Source organism: Scyliorhinus torazame, chromosome 25, assembly GCF_047496885.1.
Source record: "Scyliorhinus torazame isolate Kashiwa2021f chromosome 25, sScyTor2.1, whole genome shotgun sequence".
In the NCBI taxonomy this organism is placed as follows: Eukaryota; Metazoa; Chordata; class Chondrichthyes; order Carcharhiniformes; family Scyliorhinidae; genus Scyliorhinus; species Scyliorhinus torazame.
The window spans coordinates 30,039,477-30,061,543 of record NC_092731.1 but is presented as its reverse complement, the minus strand read 5'-3'; the positions used below and the strand labels follow the sequence as shown (position 1 = coordinate 30,061,543).

General features: G+C 46.8%; 1 protein-coding gene across 10 annotated transcripts in view; it reads right to left on the bottom strand.

Moving 5' to 3' along the window:
• The window catches only part of LOC140402452 (ryanodine receptor 1-like), a 497,733-nt gene extending 494,067 nt beyond the window's left edge, over positions 1-3,666 (bottom strand). For all 10 annotated transcript variants that reach the window (XM_072490240.1, XM_072490241.1, XM_072490242.1 and 7 more), the window contains exon 1: positions 3,542-3,666. In XM_072490240.1, coding sequence (XP_072346341.1) covers positions 3,542-3,589 — 48 coding nt within the window. In that variant the 5' untranslated portion in view covers positions 3,590-3,666. The remainder of the gene's footprint in view (positions 1-3,541) is intronic.
• Between the last annotated feature and the right edge of the window lie 18,401 nt (positions 3,667-22,067).

Sequence of the window (22,067 nt, the reverse complement as noted above, 5' to 3'; positions counted from 1 at the left end):
TGAACATCTCAAGTCCGTTTAACTCTTCAGCAGAATTAAAGAGAAAGGAAGACACGCTGGATATGATACTACAGCTGGGAGAGATTTCAACAAGATGTAGCAACGAGACACAGATGGCCTAGTGGGAGAAGGGAGGATTATTACATGGAGACAATAAATATAGGAGATTTTTTTTTTTTTTTTTTTTTAAAAAGGGTTTAAGATGGAGAATAACGGTCACAGTCTAAAGCTGTTGAACTCAATGTTGAGTCCCGAGGGCTGTAACGGGTCTAATCAGAACATGGGAAGCGCTGCTCTTTCAGCTTGTGTTGGGCTTCACAGGAGCTTTGCAGCAGGCCAGGACAGACATGCAGGCGTGAGAGCAAGGTGCCGAGTTAAAATGGCAAGCAATGGGAAGGTTGGGGTCATGCTTGCGGACTGAGTGAAGGTGCCCCCCCCAAAGCAGTCACCCAGTCTGCATTTAGTCTCCCAGTGTAGAGGTAGCCACATTGGGAGCAGCGAATACAGACCAAATTAAATTGTAATCAAGCTGTACAGATCAAGTCCTATGTTCAATACCCGATTGCAATTGTGTTAATTGTTACCAGTGGGAACAACAGTAGGGATGTTACAATTGCTTTTGATGTCTTTTTTTATATGAAGGGGAGAAAATGGGCAAGGATCCCTGTTCAACAACCTCCAATTGGAATTATATGTATGTGAATGTCAGCTGAGGACAGGTTCAAGGCGATGCGTGATGCCACATCTTCCCTGCAGTCTATCTGCCAACACACTTTGCCAAGGCTTAGACATGAAGAGCAGCCACCTGGGTGAGGCACGCAGCTGTCCATGGAAGCATACCAACAAGGAGTTTGTCGAAGGCCTTCAAGAGACATGAAAAAGGGGGAAAAAAGGATGACAATTTTTAAAAGGGATATCATTAACATCCCTACTGAGAGAGAGGTCCTCTAATGGCCTCAGATCTAATTTCCTTTTTTAAAAAAAAACAGATGATAAGTCTGCAGGTCATAAATCGCAGAATAAAAATGACGTTTGAATGAGGGCAGCAGCACAACTCTGCTTCTAGCTGACAGGGGAGCAGGGAAAGCAGGCAGCAAGATCTCCTGAGGCAGATTTATTACAGCAACTATATATAACACAGAATGTGCATTCTCAGCAAACGCAGCTCTGCAACTTGAAACAGTTAATGTATTTGTGCTGCAAAAAAAAGTACGTCAGATAGAGATTTCTCAACGTTCCAGACATCACTCAACATAGAAAGTACCCAAAACCACAAGTTTAAAGTCGCTGCCATCCGCACTTCACAATGACACCTCTGCAACATTTTAAATTCACAGCACTAGGTAAACTTAAACGTGTTTTCAGCGACCAAGGTCTCACTGTGCAGGCGCGGACCTAATTACAACGCCCCCCCCCCCCCCTCACCTCCCCACACCCACCACCATCTGTGAGTTTCCAGACCGCCATTGCGGTCGGCCACAATGCTGGTTAAACCCCCAGAGTCACGGCCCAAGTCATGTGCCAGCGAGCTGCTAAACCTGCCGCCGACAATGCATCGATTTTATTCCACCGGCTTAGTTCTTTTGTTTTGGGGGGGGGGGGGGGGGGGGTGCAGCTATTTCTGACCTCGACGCGCCACCCAGATGAACTCGGGTAGTATTGAAAACGTAAACAATAGAGGGGCAACGCAGTTTAGATTAGATTTGTCACATGTACCATGTACAACATACAGTCCAGGCAGATCGCTTCATACGTGAAAACATAGAACACACGATAAATGAATGGTGTAAAGATATAGGCATCGGGTGAAGCATAGGGAATATAGCACTACAACTGTAGAGAGGATGCAGAGATAGAGATCAGTTCAGTCCATTAGTGGGTCATTCAGGAGTCCAACAGATTTAGATTTGTCATGGACACAAAGGTACAGTGAAACGTATTGTTCTGGGAACAGTCCAGGCAGATGGTCCCATACACAAAAACGTACAAAACATACAATGTAAATACATAGACATCGGGTGAAGCACAGTGTCGCGCTAATGAGAGAGAAGATGCGTGGAGAGATCAGTTCAGTGCATAAGAAGGTCATTCGGGAGTCCAGTAATAGATTTTAATTCATTGTCATGTGTACCGAGGTACAGTGAAAAGTATTGTTCTGCGTTAAGTCCAGGCAGATCGTCCCGTACGCAAAAATATAGGACATACGATAGATACACGAGGTAAATTCGTAGACATGGGGTGAAGCGGACGGAGTGTCATGCTCAAAGCAGTCGAGAAGAAGAATGGAGAGATCAGAGAAGTCCACAGGAGGGGGTCATTCGGGGGCGCGGTAAAGGCAGGGTGGGGAAGACGCTGCCTTTGAACCGGTTAGTGCACGTTCTCAGACTTTTGTATCTCCTGGCCCAATGGAAGAGGAGGTTGGGGTGGTGGTGGTCAAGATTCACACTGATCCGGCAGCAGCACCTGTTGTCTTTATTTCTAAATCGGACCAAGGATCCTCTCCGCAAAGGGATAAAATTGAAAATTGTGTGTGTGTGTGGGGGGGGGGGGGTAGAAAGAGAGTCAAGGTAGCAAAACCAGGAGCCCAAACACAAGCAGGGGGGGGGGGGGGGGAGAAGAGAGAGAAAGAGAGTGCTTGGGATTAAAGTATTGGATGTGATGCGGTTTAAACTCCTCCTGTTGGGTCTGCAGGGAGGGAGGATACATCACCCAGAGAGGGTTTGTGTTGTATTGTGTGGTGGGCTGGAGGGGGGTTTGTGTTGCACTGCTGTGTGTGGGCTGGGGGGTTTGTGTTGCATTGCTGTGTGTGGGCTGGGGGGTTTGTGTTTCATTGCTGTGTGTGGGCTGGGGGGTTTGTGTTGCATTGCTGTGTGTGGGTTGGGGGGGTTTGTGTTGCATTGCTGTGTGTGGGCTGGGGGGTTTGTGTTGCATTGCTGTGTGTGGGCTGGGGGGTTTGTGTTGCATTGCTGTGTGGTGGGCTGGGGGGTTTGTGTTGCGTTGCTGTGTGTGGGCTGGGGGTTTGTGTTGCGTTGCTGTGTGTGGGCTGGGGGGTTTGTGTTGCATTGCTGTGTGTGGGCTGGGGGGTTTGTGTTGCATTGCTGTGTGTGGGCTGGGGGGTTTGTGTTGCATTGCTGTGTGTGGGTTGGGGGGGTTTGTGTTGCATTGCTGTGTGTGGGCTGGGGGGTTTGTGTTGCATTGCTGTGTGTGGGCTGGGGGTTTGTGTTGCGTTGCTGTGTGTGGGCTGGGGGTTTGTGTTGCGTTGCTGTGTGTGGGCTGGGGGTTTGTGTTGCGTTGCTGTGTGTGGGCTGGGGGGTTTGTGTTGCGTTGCTGTGTGTGGGCTGGGGGGTTTGTGTTGCGTTGCTGTGTGTTGGCTGGGGGCTGAGTCAGGGAGATGGTGAAGGTTGTTTTTTGGGAGCCGGCAGTACAGCAGCTCCGGCGACGTTTGTTTCTCCGTGTCCCGGGGACTGGAAGCGGGAGGACGGCGGCTTCACTCCTCACTCCCCACCAGCCGGTGTTAAACCTCAGCTCCCTACTTACTTACCGTCCGAAGGAAGAGGATCTCCTCCTCGCCTTCGCCCCCCTCGGCCATGGCTGCGGTCTCGGTGCGTCTCCCTCTCCGCGCTCCCTCCCGGTCCAGCGCCCCGACTGAACTAACGGCCGCCGGCCGGCCGGCGCGCGCCGCTCAAACCTTGCGCCACGCCCCCCGGCCGCCACGCCTCCCGATTGGCGGAGGGGACTGTCGGCAGGGAGAGGGGGGGCGGGGCAGGGAGTGGGGGGCGGGGCAGGGGGAGACCCACGTGGGCCCGTGGGAAGCCGTCGAGAGCGGATTGGTTGAGGTGGACTGGTTCAGGTGGGGTGGGAACAGGAGGAGGAGGATGGGGGAGGGGGGGAGTCAGACCCACGTGGTCCAAAGGCGATTGGCGGAGAAGGAGGTAGCGGGGCGGGCGGGAGAGGTGGGAGTCCCACGTGGGCTGGTGGTGGGAAGGGAGTGGATTGGCGGAGAGGGGGGGGCGGGGCTGGATGCGCGCGGTGTGTGCCGCGTGCCGGCCGGGCGGTTGGTGAGGAGGGAGGCGGCGGATTGACAACAACAACAACTTATTTCGTTCTCCTAGCTTGTCCCAACACAACCCCATCGCTCCCCACTGTCCCTTGTTCAGATTTGCTCCCACTGATCTCTGTTTTCCTATTAACGCATTCTGCCATCCTACCTTTGCCATGGTTAACACTCTTCAGCCCCTAATAGCACCATGGACAGCCCCTTTGTCCCATGTCCTTGACATCTTTGTCAATCCCTTCTTAAATCTGACCTATCACTGACTTTCCATTCTGCCCCACCCCCCTCTCCAAGTATATAATGAATCACATTTCTATCTCTTTTCAGTTCTCTTGGAGGGTCATATCGACGCAAAACGTTAACTACGAGTTTATCCAGCGTTTTCTGTTTTATTTCAGATTTCCAGCATCTGCGGTATTTTGCTTTTATTTGAATGATTAAGCGAGTATGGCAATGTCAGGCTGCTGCTCGACGAGCCTGCGGGACAACTTTCCAAATTTTGGCACAAACCCCGCCCCCCCCCCCCCCCCCAGATGTAAGTAAGGAGGACTTTGCAAGGTCAACAGGGCTGGGCATTCCGTTGTTGCTCCTGGTGCCTTGGGTCAATATGCCTGATGGTCCATCTAGTTTCATCCCTATCAGATGTTGTAGCGGCTTTACTGGGCCATATCAGAGGGCAGTTAAATGCCAACCACAGTTCTGTTAGTTTGGACTCATGTAGGCCAGACTGGCTAACGGCAGCAGATTTCCTTCCCTAAAGGGCGTTCGCGAGCCAGATGGGTTTTTACAACAATAGATGATAGTTTCATGATCACTGTAACTGGGGCAACCTTTAATTCCAGATTAATTAATTAAAATTAAATTCCTCTGGCTGCCATGGTAGGATTTGAACCCACGTCTCCAGAGAATTAGTCTGGGCCTTTGCATTACAAAACCAGTTACAGTACCACTATGTTACCATGACAAGCCTCTTGACATTCACTCCTATTATTCCATAATTTACTACTTGATAATCTAACCTTAATCCCAAATACATAAATGGTGCAAACCTGCACATGGAGGAACGCTATCAAAATATACAGAGTTCCTTAATTAAGAAGTGTTCTCACCTGTGAAAAGGACTATGAGCATTGCAGGGAAGAAAGAAAAAACTGGTTCATAGTTTGGGCAGGTAATTTTATTTGAAACTTATTATTGATAGAAAAAGGAGCAAAGAAAATAGTGAAAATTTAAATGTGATTTAATGGATAGAAATCATTATGATTGGTGGTCAGCTCAGGGCTAAGGTTTAAGGTTAAAAATGTTTCATAGTTATTAACAATACAGGCATTTTTTAGAGGAAACTCTCAGTTCAGATTTCAATTAAAAGCTATGGGACGTTTCTCTAAAAACAAATTATCGCACACAATAATGGAGTTAAAATGTGTATCATTTAACTAATTCCATGGTCAACAATACAAAGTACAATTACAATAAAACCTGTACTACCAAATTTCAATTTATTGGAGGTATTAATGAAAGACCAATCCAACTAGTGTGCGATTCATGGTATTTAATGGTAAGCTGCACACCTTGCAAGGCCCACTACTTGCAGGAGGCCAGCTGTACGGTAGCACAGTGGTTAGCACTGTTGCTTCACAGCGCGAGGAACCCGGCTTCAATTCCCGACTTGGGTCACTGTCTGTGCGGAGTCTAGACGTTCTCCCTGTGTGTGTGTGTGTGGGTTTCATCCGGGTGCTCCGATTTCCTCCCACAAGTCCCAAAAGATGTGCTTGTTAGTTGAATTGGACATTCTGAATTCTCCCTCTGTGTACCCGCACAGGCGTCGGGGTGTGGCGACTAGGGGATTTTCACAGTAACTTTATTGCAGTGTTAATGTAAGCCTATTTGTGACACTAATAAAGATTATTATTACATTATTGATGGAGTACAGTTATGACAGAGTACTGACCTTGTATATTTGAGGATGAAGAAACTTTCTACGTAAGGAAAGAGCTACTGTTCTAATTTTTAACAGAACAAGGGGCCAACCGATAGAGGAAGACACAGAGACCTGAGAACTGATAGAGTATTAATTAGGCAAGCTGGTAGCTGATTGGTTGGTGAGTTAAGGTTTCTTTTCCCCTCTAAACTGGAACCGTAATTTAAGGTAGTATTGGAAGCTATAAATACTGTTGTAGATTTATAACTGAACTAGTTAAACGTCTTAATACAACTACAAAACATAGTTCTAAACCTGAAACCTTAATTAGTTAAGCAAAATACTGTAAAGACAGCATTCATAACAAGACGGATGGATTGCTGGTACAATTAGAAATAAATCGGAATTAAATTATAGACATTTCAGAGAAGTTGTTGCAAAGTGACCAAGGCTTAGAATCAATATTCAAGACCTCTTAATATTTTGGAAAGATGGAAAGGAGGTGGAAAAGCTCTGTTGATAAAGAATGAGATCCGTACATTAGTGAGAAATTATCTTGGCTCAGAAGATCAAGATGCAAAATCAATTTGAGTGGAGATAAGAAGTACCAAGGTACAGAAATCATTGGTAGGGGTAGTTTATAGACCTCCTAACAGTAGTTACACCATAAAACAGAGTATAAAAGGAAGAAATAATGGAAGCTTGGAAAAAAGGAAGGAAAATATTGCAATAATTCTGATGATTTTCTTCATATAGGTAGGATGAATCAAATTGCCAAAGACAAACTTCAGGTTGGATTCAGAGAGTGCATTTGGGGCAGTTTCTTCAAACAATACTTCTGGAGCCAACCAAGGAACAGGCTATGTTATACCTGTCATGGGCCAGGGTTTAGAGAGCCCCAAAGTGTATCATGGAGTTCACCTGACCTACAACTTTGAATAGATTGTGGTTATGGGGAGCACACAGCCCTATTCTGCATGTCTGATGCAACAGAAATCTACAGTAATTTTAAATTAAAACACTGTTTATTTATGAAACCAGTTAACACTTCATAAACCCACAGTAAACATCTTAATAACTATCAACACCAATAAATCCCCCAAAGAATGCAGTACTCTCGAAGTAACTCTTAATCTTTCCTTGCAACATCCATAAGACAAAAAGAACCCTCTTTACAGAAAGTTTAACTTCACTACTGAGAACAGTTACCACTTTGAAATCACCAAATGAACATTCATAAGCTTGCAGAGATTCATACACATCTTGCTGTGATTGCAACTTTTTCAAATCTAAAACAAACCTAAACACACCCTGTAGCAAACAGCCTAAAGCGAAAGTAAAAGCAGACAGACAACCCAGCTCCACCCAAACTCTGACATCACTGATCAACACCCATTTCTTAAAGGTACATCCACTACAGATATTTTTATAAACACCCATTTCTTAAAGGTACTCTCACATGACATACCTGGTAATGTGTAATGAGGTAAGATCAAACCAAAAGTGAGCTTAACATGATAGAATTTCATATTCAGTTTGGGGTGAGAAACCAGAAACTGAAATTAAATGAAAATGAAAATCACTTATTGTCACGAGTAGGCTTCAATTAAGTTACTGTGAAAAGCCCCTAGTCGCCACATTCCGGCGCCTGTTCGGGGAGGCTGGTACAGGAATTGAACCGTGCTGCTGGCCTGCCTTGGTCTGCTTTAAAAGCCAGCGATTTAGCCCAGTGAGCTAAACCAGACCCTCCTGTCTTAAACATAAATGAAGGTAATTACAAACATTTCAGGTGATATTTTATTCAACACATATTTCATAGAGAAGGATGTACCATCTGTTGCTAACTAAGGAAGGGAAGGATGATACCAAGATGTCGGAAAGACCTAGGAACTGATCATCGACTTCAGGAAGCGTTGCAACAGTCAAGAAAGCTCAACAATGTCTCTACTTCCTACGAATGCTAAAGAAATTTGGCATGTCTGCATTGACTCTCACAAACTTCTACAGATGTGCCATAGAGAGCATCCTTTCCGGCTGCATCACAGCTTGGTATGACAACTGCTCGGCCCAAGATCACAAGAAACTGCAGAGTGTGGTGAATTCAGCCCAACGCATCACCCTCACATTGATACTGTATACACATCTCGCTGCCTCGGGAAGGCAGACAGCATTATCAGAGAGCCCTCCCACCCAGGCTTTGCCTTCTTCCAGACCCTTCCATTAGGCAGAAGGTACAGAAGTCTGAAGACCCGCACATCCAGACATAGGAACAGCTTCTTCCCCACAGCTACAAGACTCCTCAACGACTCTCCCTCGGACTGATCTGATCCCTGTAAGAACACTCTTCATGACGCCCTATGCTGCTCTTGCTCACATATTTGCTTTGGCCCCTTGTTCCGCACTGTAACCAATCACTGTTTGTCGATATACCATTTGCCAATGTACTCTGTTGATTATTTTTTTTGTCAACTATGTACGTACTATGTACGTTCCCTTGGCCGCAGAAAGATACTTTTCACTGTACTTCGGTACATGTGACAATAAATCAAATCAAAATCAAACAGAAAGTAAAGGCATGCAATACTGCAATGATTAGTGGCAGACCAGAAGATTGGAAAAGTTTTAGCAACCAGAAAAGGTCATTGAGAAAGTAACAACAAGGGAGAAATTAGAATATGAGAATAAACTAGGAAGAAATAGAAAAACAGACAGTAAAAGCTTCTACACGCAATAAAACAAAGGTATAGCTAGAATAAACATTGGTGCCTTAGAGGATGAGACAGTTGAACTAATAATGGGAAACTAGAAAGTGGCAGAGACTTTGGACAAGTATTTTGTATCTGTCTTCATGGGAGCAAACACAAAAGCATCTCAAGAAAAGTAGAAAATTGGGGGGCAAAAGGGAACGACAAACTTAAAATAATCCAAATAATTCCAAAATTCCCTAGATTTTTGAAAGATCACAGTGGGTTGGAAAATCACAAATGTAACACCTCTTTTCAACAAAGGAGGAAGATAGCATGGTTGCTTCGCGGTGCCGGGGTCCCAGGTTCGATTCCTGGCTTGGGGTCGCTGTCTGTGCGGTGTCTGCGCATTCTTCTCGTGTCTGCATGGGTTTCCTCCGGGTGCTCCGGATTCCTCCCACGATCTGGGGATGTGCAGGTTGGGTGGATTGGCCATGATAAATTGCCTTTAGTGTCCAAAGAGGTTAGGTGGGGTTACGGTGGAGGTGTGGGCATAAGTGGGGTGCTCTTTCCAAGGGCCGGTGCAGACTCGATGGTCCGAATGGCCTCCTGCACTGTAAATTCTAGGATTCTATGGAAAGTAGGAACTGTAGGCCAATTAACCTAACATCTGTCATTAGGAAAATGCTGGAATCAATTCTGAAAGAAGTAGTAGCAGGACATTTTGAAAACCATGGTACAATCAAGCAGAATTAGCATGGTTTTCAAAAGGCTGTAGGATCTCTTATTTTTCTCTCAAAAATAAGGTACTCAGTCCGGTTGATTGGAGGTGTCCAAAACACACTTTTATTGCTAAAATTCACTTAATAATAATAATCTTTATTGTCACAAGTAGGCTTACTTTAATGCTGCAATGAAGTTACTGTGAAGGGCCCCTAGTCGCCACATTCCAGCGCCTGTTCGGGTACACAGAGGGAGAATTGAGAATGTCCAAATTACCTAACAGCATGTCTTTCGGAACTTGTGGGGGAAAACCCACGCAGACACGGAGCGAACATGCAGACTCCACAAAGACAGTGACCCAAGCAGGAATCAAACCTGGGACCCTGGCGCTGTGAAGCCATAGTGCTAACCTCTATGCTACCATGCTGCCCACTTAATACACCTGTATAAGAACTGAATCAAAACTTAAGTCAAAATAATACATAAACTTGTCAAGACATAGTGAAAAATTATCAAAACATAAACATAAGAAAAAGGTAAAGAAAATACTTCAAAATAAAAAATAATTTCAACAGATGCTTTCAGAAGGCTAGAATTCTTCTCAAAAATGAAGCATACGTTCATATTCTTACGGAAATCCTGATCTATAGTTTAGTCCCTTTCTCATTTTTCATTGGTTGTAACTCTCAACTAGACCCCCTGATTCATTCAGAAAGGTATCAGTCACTCAACAGGTGATTGGTTAATTAGACATTAATCACTTGCTCAAGATTAAATAACATTTCCCTAACACAGTACAGTTTCCCACGCACTTTCTCACGGTTAAAGCCTTTGTGTCATGACTAGTCTCTAGCTTTACTATGTTACTGGAGTGTTGCAATTTGCTAAATGTGTCTTCAGTACAATAGCATATCCATATATCATCATCATAGAATTTACAGTGCAGAAGGAGGCCATTCAGCCCATTGAGTCTGCACCAGCCCTTGGAAAGAGCACCCATATATTGTTTCCTTAAGTAGGACTGTTATAACCTGTTATAACCTGCCTACTTACCATTGGCTGGGGACTAATGACTATCCCACAATCCTCTTCAATTAACTGGAGTTGTGATATTCTTGTCTTGCAAAACTGTGTAGCTTTTAACATCTGCAACCTCCCTCCTTTGCCCTTTCCCTCTGCAGCTTTCTGCTGTTGCTCCCCTTGGTCCTCCGGCCATGGTACTTGAGTAGCTGAGGAATGCCCCTTTTGTAAAAATTCCTGTACGGGATGCAGGTGTCGCTCGCTAGGCCAGCATTTATTGCCCATCCCTAATTGCCCCTTGGGGTGGTGGTAAGCTGTCTTCTTTATCCAATACCGCAGTCCACATTATTGACTTTGTTGCCGTTTGATACATTTCAGAGGGCATTTCAGAGTCTGGAGTCCAGACAAGGTAAAGATGGCAGATTTCCCTCCTTTAAAGGACATTAGTGAACCCGATGGATTTTTACGACCATCAATGGTGGTTTCTTGGTCATCGTTAGACTTGTTCATTTTTATTGAATTCAAATTCCGCCATCAGGATTCAAACCCGGGACCCCAGAGCATTAGCCTGGGTCAGTTCATTGCGAGTCCATTGACACAGTCCATAGACTGTAAAATCTGGTACCCTTGACTTAAAAAACATTAACCTTTACAGCACCATCGAAAAACTTACCGTCCGAATAATGTTGGGCAACCCTGATGTACCTACCTGTTTGACATCTCTCTTCCTGGTGGGAAGTGACAAAGACGGAAGGTAATGGTAAGTAAAACGTATTACGCATTTTTTGGCGAGGAAGTAAAGCTAGAAATGAACTAGATATCTGGTACCCTGAAAGTTGCATGTGTACAGACGATCATGCGCAGTGCACAAGGGAAAGCAGCTATTGCTGCAAAATTCATAGCTCTCATTCTGGCTGTTACATTCCATTGCAAAGTTAATGTAGTGATTGACTCTCATTGCAGTTGTGCACCACAGACCTCGAGATGTGCGTAATATCTCCTATTGCCTGAGACACTGATCAGGGCAGTGTGACTTTTAATAGGCACACGTAAAACAGAGCCCTGTGGCAGACAACAGGCAGCTGGTCCTATGGAAAAGGCTGGGCATGGTGTGTAACAGTCTGCTGATGCATTGTTCCTCGGAGATGTCCAGGAAAGTGACATTTGATTATGGACCTTAGGATCGGAGAAGGTCACCTCTCATTCTTGGGGGATAAGGGGTACCCACTGAGAACCTGGCTATTGACTCCAGTACGGAGACCGAAGCGGAGACCCGGTACATCGAGACCCATGAGGCCACCCGGGCTGTCATAGAGTGGGCCATTTAACTACTCAAGATGCGGTTCCGATGGCTCGACCGCTCCGGTGATGCACTCCAGCCCCTCTGGAGGGTCGCCCGCTTTGTGGTGGTCTGCTGTGTCCTTCACAACCTCGCTCAGCACCGGGCGACGAGATGGAGGTTGGTGATGAGGAACATGTGGCCACCTCAGAGAAGGAGGAGGACAAGGATGATGAGGCCGCACTGGACCAGCAGGGGCTGGAGGAGGAGCTCAGGGAGGAACCGGAGGACCAGCTGGAGGATGTGGCCTGGTCCATCATCGCTACCTTACCCACTCTACCACCCCCATTTCCCACCCTCCCAGGGTCTGTGTCACATCACTCCAGGGTGCTGGGACTGTGTCACCACTGTCAGAGAGGGCAAGGGGATAATGATAAGCTGCAGAGAGCTGAGCGCCAGTGCTCCTCAATCTATGCCATTGTCTGACCCCTGCCTGTCTGCTGAGTGCTCACTCAGAGGCTACGAGCAAAGTACATGTTGCAGGCAAGGCGTGGCATCGAGGCCAACACTGCTAGGGTGGAGTCTGCAGTGGAGAACCAGGTGCACGACATCGGCACCTTTTATGGAGGTGTCCAAGGAGTCGGGCAGTCGGTGATGGCAATGGCTGAAGGTCTCTGCAGAATATCTGACTCACTGGGGGATGTTACCCAGTACCAAGCTGACCTTGATGAGGTGCTGAAGGACATGTCCCATTCTCAGATGGGAATGGCCGAGGCACTGCGGCGCTTTTCCCAGTCAGGGGTGGGCATTGCCGAGGCATTGCAGAGCATTACCCAGTCACTGAGGAGTGTCGCCGAGGGCGTCGACTCAATGGTGCAGGCATCGGAGGGCTGCCAGGCCTGGCAGACTCAGATGGTGCAGGGGCAGCCGGGGCTCAAACAAGCTGCCCCTCCGTCCCAAGGTGAATCCCAGGGTCCTATGGGTACCGACCGGGAGGAGCGGGCACTGGGTGCCAATCAGGACCATTACCATGGAATGGCGACGGTGGCCAGCAGCTCACCCGTTGAACCCCTCTGCTGAGGCCGCGTCTCACAGTCAGCACCCGTAACAGGGCAGTACGGCTGTGCATGCGCCGCCGATAAGTGCGCCAGGCCCTCCGGCCTCAGACCCTCCAGAGGGCGCCCGTCTGGGGAAGTTCATATGACTGGGTAGATGTAGATCGGATGTCCCTCCTGGCTGGTGACTTGAGAACAAAGGTCTCAGAATAAGGGGCAACTAGGCCATTTAAGACTAAGATGAAAAGAAATTTCTTCCCTCAGAGGGTGGTGAATCTTTGGAATTCTCAACCTCAGAAGGCTGTGGAAGCTCAATCATTGAGCTATTTCAAGACAGAATTGATAAACCTCTGGATACTAACGATATAAGAGATATGGGGATACCACTAAGTGGCATTGAGGTAGATCATCAGCCATGATCTAATTGAAACGTAGAGCAGGCTCAACAGGCCAAATGTTCCTATGTTCCTCCACCCACTCTAATAATCCTTCAAATCTTCTATGCCAAACCCTTTATGCCTAATGCCAACTAGTGCCAACTCATGTAACATATGCCCCCCCCCCCCCCCCATCCACTACCCTTTTACACCCATCATGTCAACTCACCACCATATCAGTCCCCAGGAACAATGCTGAGATTAAATAAAACCAAATTCCAAATCTTGATTACTGAATTCACTACATATAAAAAAAGTGACATCATGAAATCCCATTCAATACATTTTAATCCTCTCAAGTATTTAATCCCTTATACCACAACCATTTCTATTTATAACCCACATCAAAATCAACAAATCCTTCAATATCATCTTTAAGATGTCAGTTAAACTATGAATTTACATTTCCACCACTGTGGAAGATATAGGGCAGCACGGTGGAGCAGTGGGTTAACCCTGGTGCCTCACGGCTCCGAGATCCCAGGTTCGATCCCGGCTCTGGGTCACTGTCCGTGTGGAGTTTGCATATTCTCCCCGTGTTTGCGTGGGTTTCACCCCCACAACCCAAAGATGTGCAAGGCAGGTGGATTGAACACGCTAAATCACCCCTTAATTGGAAAAAAATGAATTGGGTACACTGAATTTATAGAAAAAAATAATTATTATTATTATAAGTTATAGAGAGCAGCCAAAGATTGATAATACTTTAATTTTAACATTCAATCAGCAACTATTTATTTCAATTCTCAAACAAGTTCAGGTAGTTTTATTTTAGAATGTTTAAATGGCCAAGGATTTAAATAACCTGGCAGCTTGACAGTTCTAGATACCTTATCTGCCCTTCACAAACATTTATACCTCCACCATAAGCTTTCGGAGCGCTGCTCCTTCCTCAGGTGAATGAAGAGGTCCTGGTGTTGTAAGACTTCTTACTGTGCTCACCCCAGTCCAACGCCGGCATCTCCACATTTTTCATGGTAAAAGCAATCTTTCACATTAGCTCAAGTGCAAGAGTTTGAATGCTTAGCAACTTAGACTGAATTCTTTCAACCAACAATTCACACACAAATCTGTCCCGTAAGGTCTAGGAATGGAGGGGAGTTGCAACGTAATGATAAATTCCTCAGTGCAATGACATTAATATGAAAAATACTTAATTAATAGCATTAATAGAAGAAGATAAATTATTGTGATATCGCGAAGTATGATTCTCAAAATTTAGTTCATTGTGGAATCTTTGTAAGTCCACGAAAATCTGTTCAATTGCATACACAGACGCACATTGACCATTCTCTGGTGCTTTGTATCGATTTGATTGGCCCCACACTGCCATTCAGCTCATTAATCCTGCACCGACCCTCTGAAAGAGCCCCCTGCCTAGGCCCACACCCCCACCCTCTCCATGTAAGTCGTGAGCAATTCCCCCTGTTAATCTTAATGATATTGGCTGGTTGGTGGATACCACATGTTCTCATGCCTCCATTTAGCTGACTGCAGCGCTGGCAAATCTGCCAGGTCAATGGTTATTAATAAATACTGGCATGTTTTAAGATGTTATGAGATTTGACAGACCGGAAAGAACCTATTGCTCTAATCAGCTTGTCCTATTTCATTGCTACATGCATTCCCCACCCTGCCGTTTGGAAGCTCATTATATTAAATTTACTGCACTTCTTTTTCCCAATTCCTCATAACACTGCCTTTTTAAAGAAATTATATTTTAGGTGCCTTGGGGTGAAATTCAAATCATTGCTGTTTATAACTTCCTATGTTATCTTCCGCACTCTTTTAAAGACATAACCACTCTCGGTGCATTTTAACTAGCTCTAATTAATTTTGCAACAACCTTTTGGAGATGGTCGTGTTTCCCTCGTGGCACTTCTTGGTTTTCTGGATCCATGCAGACTCGGTCTGAAGTTTGTGAATTCATTAAAGCCCGTTATTTGCCCCTGCTGGGGTCAAACTAACATTTGCTGCAGTGAGACAGGGTTAGATTTACAACATGCCACCCTTTTCCATTAAGTGCCAACAGCTTGGTTCGTATAACGGATGGTCAACCTGTAATGCCAGCTTTGTACCAGGCTGAAAATTTACCCCAAATTGCCCTTGGTATGTTTTTGCAAAGTGCTTTATACGTCATCATACGATCTATGATATACTAAAAACTGTGTGAGAACAACATTCCAAAGATAGGTGGCTCTGTGAGCATAACATACTGACATTTCAAAGGTTACTTCATAATTGTATTCCCTCATCCTAGTGAATCCCACACTATACAGAGCCTTTCTACAGTTTTATTTAATTAGATCCCATTCTTTGCTTTGCATTAAGAACTATTCCATTAATATTAATTTGTCACAATAGTTCATGCAGCCTCGATTGTCTCCATATCTTAGTGAAATCCAAAGTTCCACACAGTGCTCTATGTGTGTTTTTATAGAGATATCTTGGCCTGGATTCTCTGCTGTCGGGATTCTCAGTTACGCCGCCAGCGCAGCCACGCCCGGGTATTTCGCGACAGCGTGGGGCTGCCCACGATGGAAAACCCCATTGGCCTGCTGGAGAGACGGAGAATCCCATTGCCAGCAGGGGCGCAGTGGGACGGAGAAACCACACCCCTTGACTTTTTTGCCTCTTGGTATAATATCTAGCATTGCATTAGATTTTCTAAAGCATTATCTAATTGAGATCCTGCTTTCAATGTCTTGTGAATCTGTGCTCCCAAATCTCTGTCACATCACCCAGCTTCTTCCTTGTCAAATGATCATTACTATTTTATGTAATAATCAAAATATACCGCCTCATACTTATAGGAATAAAGTTTCTTCTGTCATTTCTTTTTTTGCCGATTTCACAATCTTATCTGTATCTCAGTGCAACTTTGGTTGGCTCTCAAACCTATTTATTGTGGCCGGGATTCTCTGCAGTCCCCGCCCCACCCCACCTCTCTCCATGGCGGTAGAGATGGCTTGCCATTGGCTGCTGCTGGGATCTTGCGGTCTCGCTGATGTCAAAGGGAATTTGCATTACTCACCAGCCACGCCGCCGTGGTGGGGATGGTGGAGGATCACCTGCGGTGGAACCGGAAGATCCCGCTGGCACGAAACGCCGGAAAACTTTTGCATTGTCTGCAAACTTGGATTCCACTCCACCTAGCACTAAATCATAAAAACACCACAGTGCAGAAGGAGGCCATTCAAGCCTGCGCCGACCCTCTGAAAGAGCTCCCTGCCTAGGCCCACTCTCCATGTAACCTCACGGACTCTAAGGCACAATTTAGCACGGCCAATCCACCAGACCAGCACACCTTTGGACTGTGGGAGGAAACGTGAGCACCCGGAAGAAACCCACCCAGACACGGGGAGAACGTGCAGACTCCACACAGACAGTGACCCAAGGGAGGAATAAAACCTGAGTCCCTGGCGCTGTGAGGCTACAGTGTTAACCACTGTGCCACCCTGCTGACCCAAAGACGAGTACCCTAGTGGAAGCCACCTCATGCACACCTTAGAACCATAGAATTCCTACTGTGCAGAAGGAGGCCCTTCAATTCATCGAGTCTGGACCGACCCTCTGAAAGGGCACCCTACAAAGACCCACTCCCCCGTCCTATTCCCGTAACCGCATAACCCCACCTTACCTGTACATCCCTGACCACGAAGTGGCAATTTAGCATGGACAATCCACCTAACCTGCAGATGTTTGGACTGTGGGGAGAAACCGGAGCACCCGGAGGAAACCCACGCAGACACGGGGGAGAAATTGCAAACTCCACACAGTCACTGAAGGCCAGAACTGAACCTGGGTCCCTGGTGCTTTGAGGCAGCAGTGCTAACCACTGTGCCAACGTGCCGCCCCACTGATATACACATTGAACAGGAGCAGTTACAGGGAAAAACTCAGTGGGATATTACTGGTCAAATCTCTGACTCAACGAACAACACTGAAAGTCACACATTTTACTGCAAGAACAACATCATTTATTTTGCCATGCTGACTAGCTCTCTAATATGTGCTATCTAACCTTCATTCCCCCAGGTCGGGTGACGCCAAACATAGTAGAGATCCTTCAGATCCTTATTCAAGTACCATATAATATCTAATGCTCAAGCCCACACACACACAGAATCTACTGATTCTGTGAATCAGACCTTAATAACTACTCTTTGTTTCCACCCTTTATTCCAGTTTTTAATCCAATTTGCTATCCAATTTCATTTTCTCAAAGTACTGTCAGAATAATATCCAGTATCGGACAAAAATTGTAACAGTAGCCAACGTGAGTAATAGTTATGGTCTTGCCAGAGATGGAGGGGGGGGGGGGCGCAGTAGGGTTATTCTAGGATTGAGGCGCCATTCTGAGGATCCAGCTTCTTTGGGTCCCACAGCAGGAACCTCTAGCTCCATAAGAATTTCTAAGTGTGTGTGGATTGCGATCTGGATTGTGGCAGTGGGAATTGCACCTCGTTTCCCACCAGAGACCACACTCGGAAAACCTTTGGGAGAATTCCGCCCAATAAGTTGGAAAATGCATTCATAACATGTTATTTAGTGCTTTCTTTCACCTTGTTCCTGCTGTAATTGAATAACAGAAATGTGGCTATCACAGAGTTTGTGATTGAGAAATTCTATGTGTAGTATTATGGATTATGCCAAATAAGTCCACAGTATATTATGTCAGTGGACTGGTCCATATTCAAGAGCTCAGCGGCCAACCTAAAAAAGTATGCCACCACCGTCGCAGACTTCATCAGCAAGTGTGTTGAAAGTAGTACGTACTTCCCCCAACTGGAAACCATGGTTTAGTCGGGAGAGTCACTCACTATTGAAGGCTAGGTCTGAGGCGTTCAAGACAGGCGACCCTGACCCAACCAAGAAATACAGGTACGAATCCATAAAACCATCAGGGACGCCAAGCGACAATACCAGACTAAGCTAGAGTCACAGACTAACAACATAGATTCTTGTCAGGTGTGGCAAGGCTTAAACAACATAACGGGCTACAAAGCCAAGTAGAATCTCTGGCAGCAGCACCCTCCCCGTTGAACTCAATGCATTCTATGCTCGGTTCGAGCACGAAACCATCAAACCGTTGTCAACTGGCCCAGCAGCCTCGGACATACTCATACCCACCGTCACCGCTTCTGAAGTCAGATTGGCCTTCTTGAAAGTGAACTCTTGGACTAAGGAAATTCAGTATGTCCACATTGACTCTTACCAATTTTTAAAGATGCACAATAGAAAGCATCATATCACCTGCATCACAGCCTGGTATGGCAACTGCTCGGCCCAAGACCGTACAAAACTACAGAGTCGTGAACATGCCATCATATGGACCCATCCATTGACTCTGTCTACACCTCCTGTTACCTTTGGAAAGCGGGCAGCATAATCAAAGACCCCTTCCACCTGGATTATGCTCTCTTCCAACCTCTTCCATTGGGCAGGAGATACAAAAGTCTGAACACACACAAACAGGTGCAAAAACAGCTTCTTCTCCACTGTTACCAGACTCCCGAATGACCCTCTTATGAACTGAACTGATCTCCTCACACATCTTCTCTACTGAGTAGTACTACACTCCATACGCTTCACCCAATGCCTGTGCCTATGTATTTACATTGTGTATATATCGTATGTCCAATGTTTTTCCATGTATGGAACTGTACGCAGAACAATACTTTTCACTGTACCTCGCTACACGTGTCAATAAATCAAATTCAAATTCAATTCAAATGTCAATGCATTATTAATCTGTGTTTCACTGCCTTCACTGTTTGGGACAATGAGATTCTGCTTGGAAACAGCAGGAGAATTTGGTGTTCATGTAAAATAATTTTTTTTTTAATAAACATTTTATTGAGGTATTTTCGGTATAGTAACAACAACAAAATAAACATAGTGCAAAAGCCATTTACCACTCGTACAGGTCCCACCCTTATTGACCCCCTACTCTAATCTAAACTACTGGTCCCCCCCCATCCCCCCCCCCCCCTCCATCTGCTGACAATTAATTTCCCGCAAAGAAGTCGACGAACGGTTGCCACCTCCGGGTGAACCCTAACAGTGACCCTCTCAAGGCAAACTTGATTTTCTCCAAACAGAGAAAGCTAGCCATGTCCAATAGCCAGGTCTCCGACTTCAGGGGCTTGGAGTCCCTCCAAGCTAATAGTATCCGTCTCCGGGCTACCAGGGAAGCAAAGGCCAAAACGTCTGCCTCTTTCTCCTCCTAGATTCCCGGATCTTCGGACACCCCGAAAATCGGCACCTCTGGACTCAGCGCCACCCTTGATTTTAACACCGTGGACATGGCGCCCGCAAACCCCTACCAAAGTTCCCTAAGCTTTGGACATGTCCAAAACATGTGGACATGGTTCGCCGGTCCTCCCGCACATATTGCGCCCCTGTCCTCAAGCCCGCCCAGACGAAGCCCGTGATCACTCTGTTGACCCGCTTAAAAAAGAACCGCGGAATAAAAATGGGGAGACACTGAAATACAAATAGGAATCTTGGGAGGACCGTCATCTTCACAGTTTGCACCCTCCCAGCCAGAGACAACGGACGCGCGTCCCATCTCCGAAAATAGTCCTTCATTTGGTCCACCAACTGGGCCAGATTCAATTCATGCAACTGGTCCCATTCCCGCGCCACTTGGATGCCTAGGTACCCAAATCTTCCCTTTACTAACCTAAATGGCAGCTCTCCCAGTCGCCTCTCCTGTCCCCTCGCCTGGACCACAAACATCTCACTCTTTCCCATATTAAGCTTATACCCCGAAAACCGGCCAAATTCGCCTAGAGCCCTCATGATTTCTTCCATCCCCTCTATTTGGTCTGAAATGTACAGAAGCAGGTCATCTGCATAGAGCGAAACCCTGTGTTCCACCCCCCCACCCCCCCCCCCCCCGGATCAGTCCTCTCCAGCCCCTCGAGGCTCCCAGAGCAATTGCCAACGGTTCTATAACCAGCACAAACACCAGTGGGGAGAGGGGGCATCCCTATCTCGTCCCCCGGTGCAGTCTAAAATAGTCCGATGTTGTCCTATTCATCCGTACAGTTGCCACAGGAGCCTGATACAGTAACCTGACCCAGTCGATAAAGCCCCGCCCGAATCCGAACCGTCCCAGTATCTCCCACAGAGTCCCATTCTACCCGATCAAAAGCCTTTTCTGCATCCATTGCGATCACTACCTCCACCTCCCTACCTTCCGGTGGCATCATGATCACATTTAACAACCTTCTTACATTGGCCGCCAACTGCCTGCCCTTAACAAACCCCGTCTGGTCCTCCCCAATAACGTCCGGAACACCATTCTCAATCCTGGAGGACAAGACTTTGGCCACAACTTGGCATCCACATTTAACAGGGAGATCGGCATGTAGGACCTACACAGCTCCGGGTTCTTGTCCCACTTAAGAATCAGTGAAATCATTGCCTGTGACATCGTCGGGGGCAACACCCCTCTTTTCCTTGCCTCATTGAACATCCTCATCAACACCGGCCCCAATATCCTAGAGAACTTTTTATAAAACTCCACTGGGTACTCGTCCGGTCCCGGGGCCTTACCCAACTGCATGGCCTTCAGACCATCCACTATCTCTTCCAACCCGATCGGGGCCCCCAGCCCTTCTACCCGCTCCCCGTCCACCTTTGGGAAATTCAGCCCCTCCAAGAAGTGCCTCAACCCCTCCGGCCCCGCAGGGGGTTCCGACCTGTACAGCCTGCTGTAGAAATCCGTAAACGTCTTATTCACTCCTTCTGAATTACCAACCAGGTTCCCATCTCAGACCTTTACTTTGCCTATCTCCCTAGCTGCCTCCCTCTTCCTAAGCTGCTGTGCAAGCATTCTGCTGGCCTTCTCTCCATGTTCATAGATCACCCTCCTCGCCTTTCTCAGCTGTTCCTCCGCCCTCCCTGTGGTCAGCAAGCTAAACTCCGCCTGTAACCTCTGCCGTTCCCTTAAAAGCCCTGCCTCTGGGGTCTCCGCATACCTCCTATCAATCTGTAGTATCTCCTTTACCAGCCGGTCCGTCTCTGCCCTGTCCACCTTCTCCCTATGGGCCCGGATCGAGATCAGCTCCCCCCTGACCACCGCCTTCAGTACTTCCCACACCGCCACTGCAGAAATTTCCCCCGTGTCGTTGACCTGCAGGTAGTTCTGAATACATTTCCTCAGCCTCTCGCACATCCCTTCATCCGCCAAAAGTCCCACATCCAACCTCCAGTGCGGGCATTGATTACGGTCTTTACTAACCTGCAGCCCAGTGCGGAGCATGGTCTGAGGTTGTAATCGCTGAGTACCCCGTGTCCATCACCCCAGCCAGCAAGGCCCTGCTCAAAATAAAGAAATCAATCCGGGAGTACACTTTATGCACGTGTGAGTAGAAGGAGAACTCCTTTACCCTCGGCTGCCTAAACCTCCATGGATCCACCCCCCCCATCAGCTCCATGAACCCTCTTAGTTCCTTTGCCATTGCTGGGAACCTGCCCGTTTTTGAGCTTGACCGGTCCAAGCCAGGGTCCATAACTGTTGAAGTCCCCTCCCATGACCAACCTGTGCGAGTCCAGGTCCGGTATCTTCCCCAGCAGCCTCTTTATAAACTCCACATCATCCCAATTTGGTGAATACACATTTACTAATACCACTTGCACCCCCTCCAGCTTCCCACTGACCATAATGTACTGACCTCCCACGCCTGAGACTATTCTACCCGCCTCAAACACCACCCGCTTATTGATCAGGATCGCGACCCCTCTAGTTTTTGAATCTAATCCCGAGTGAAAGACCTGACTGACCCAGCCTTTCCTAAGTCTAAGCTGGTCTGTTACTGTAAGGTGCAACTCCTGCAACATTACCACGTCCGCCTTCAATCCCCTAAGATGCGCAAACACAC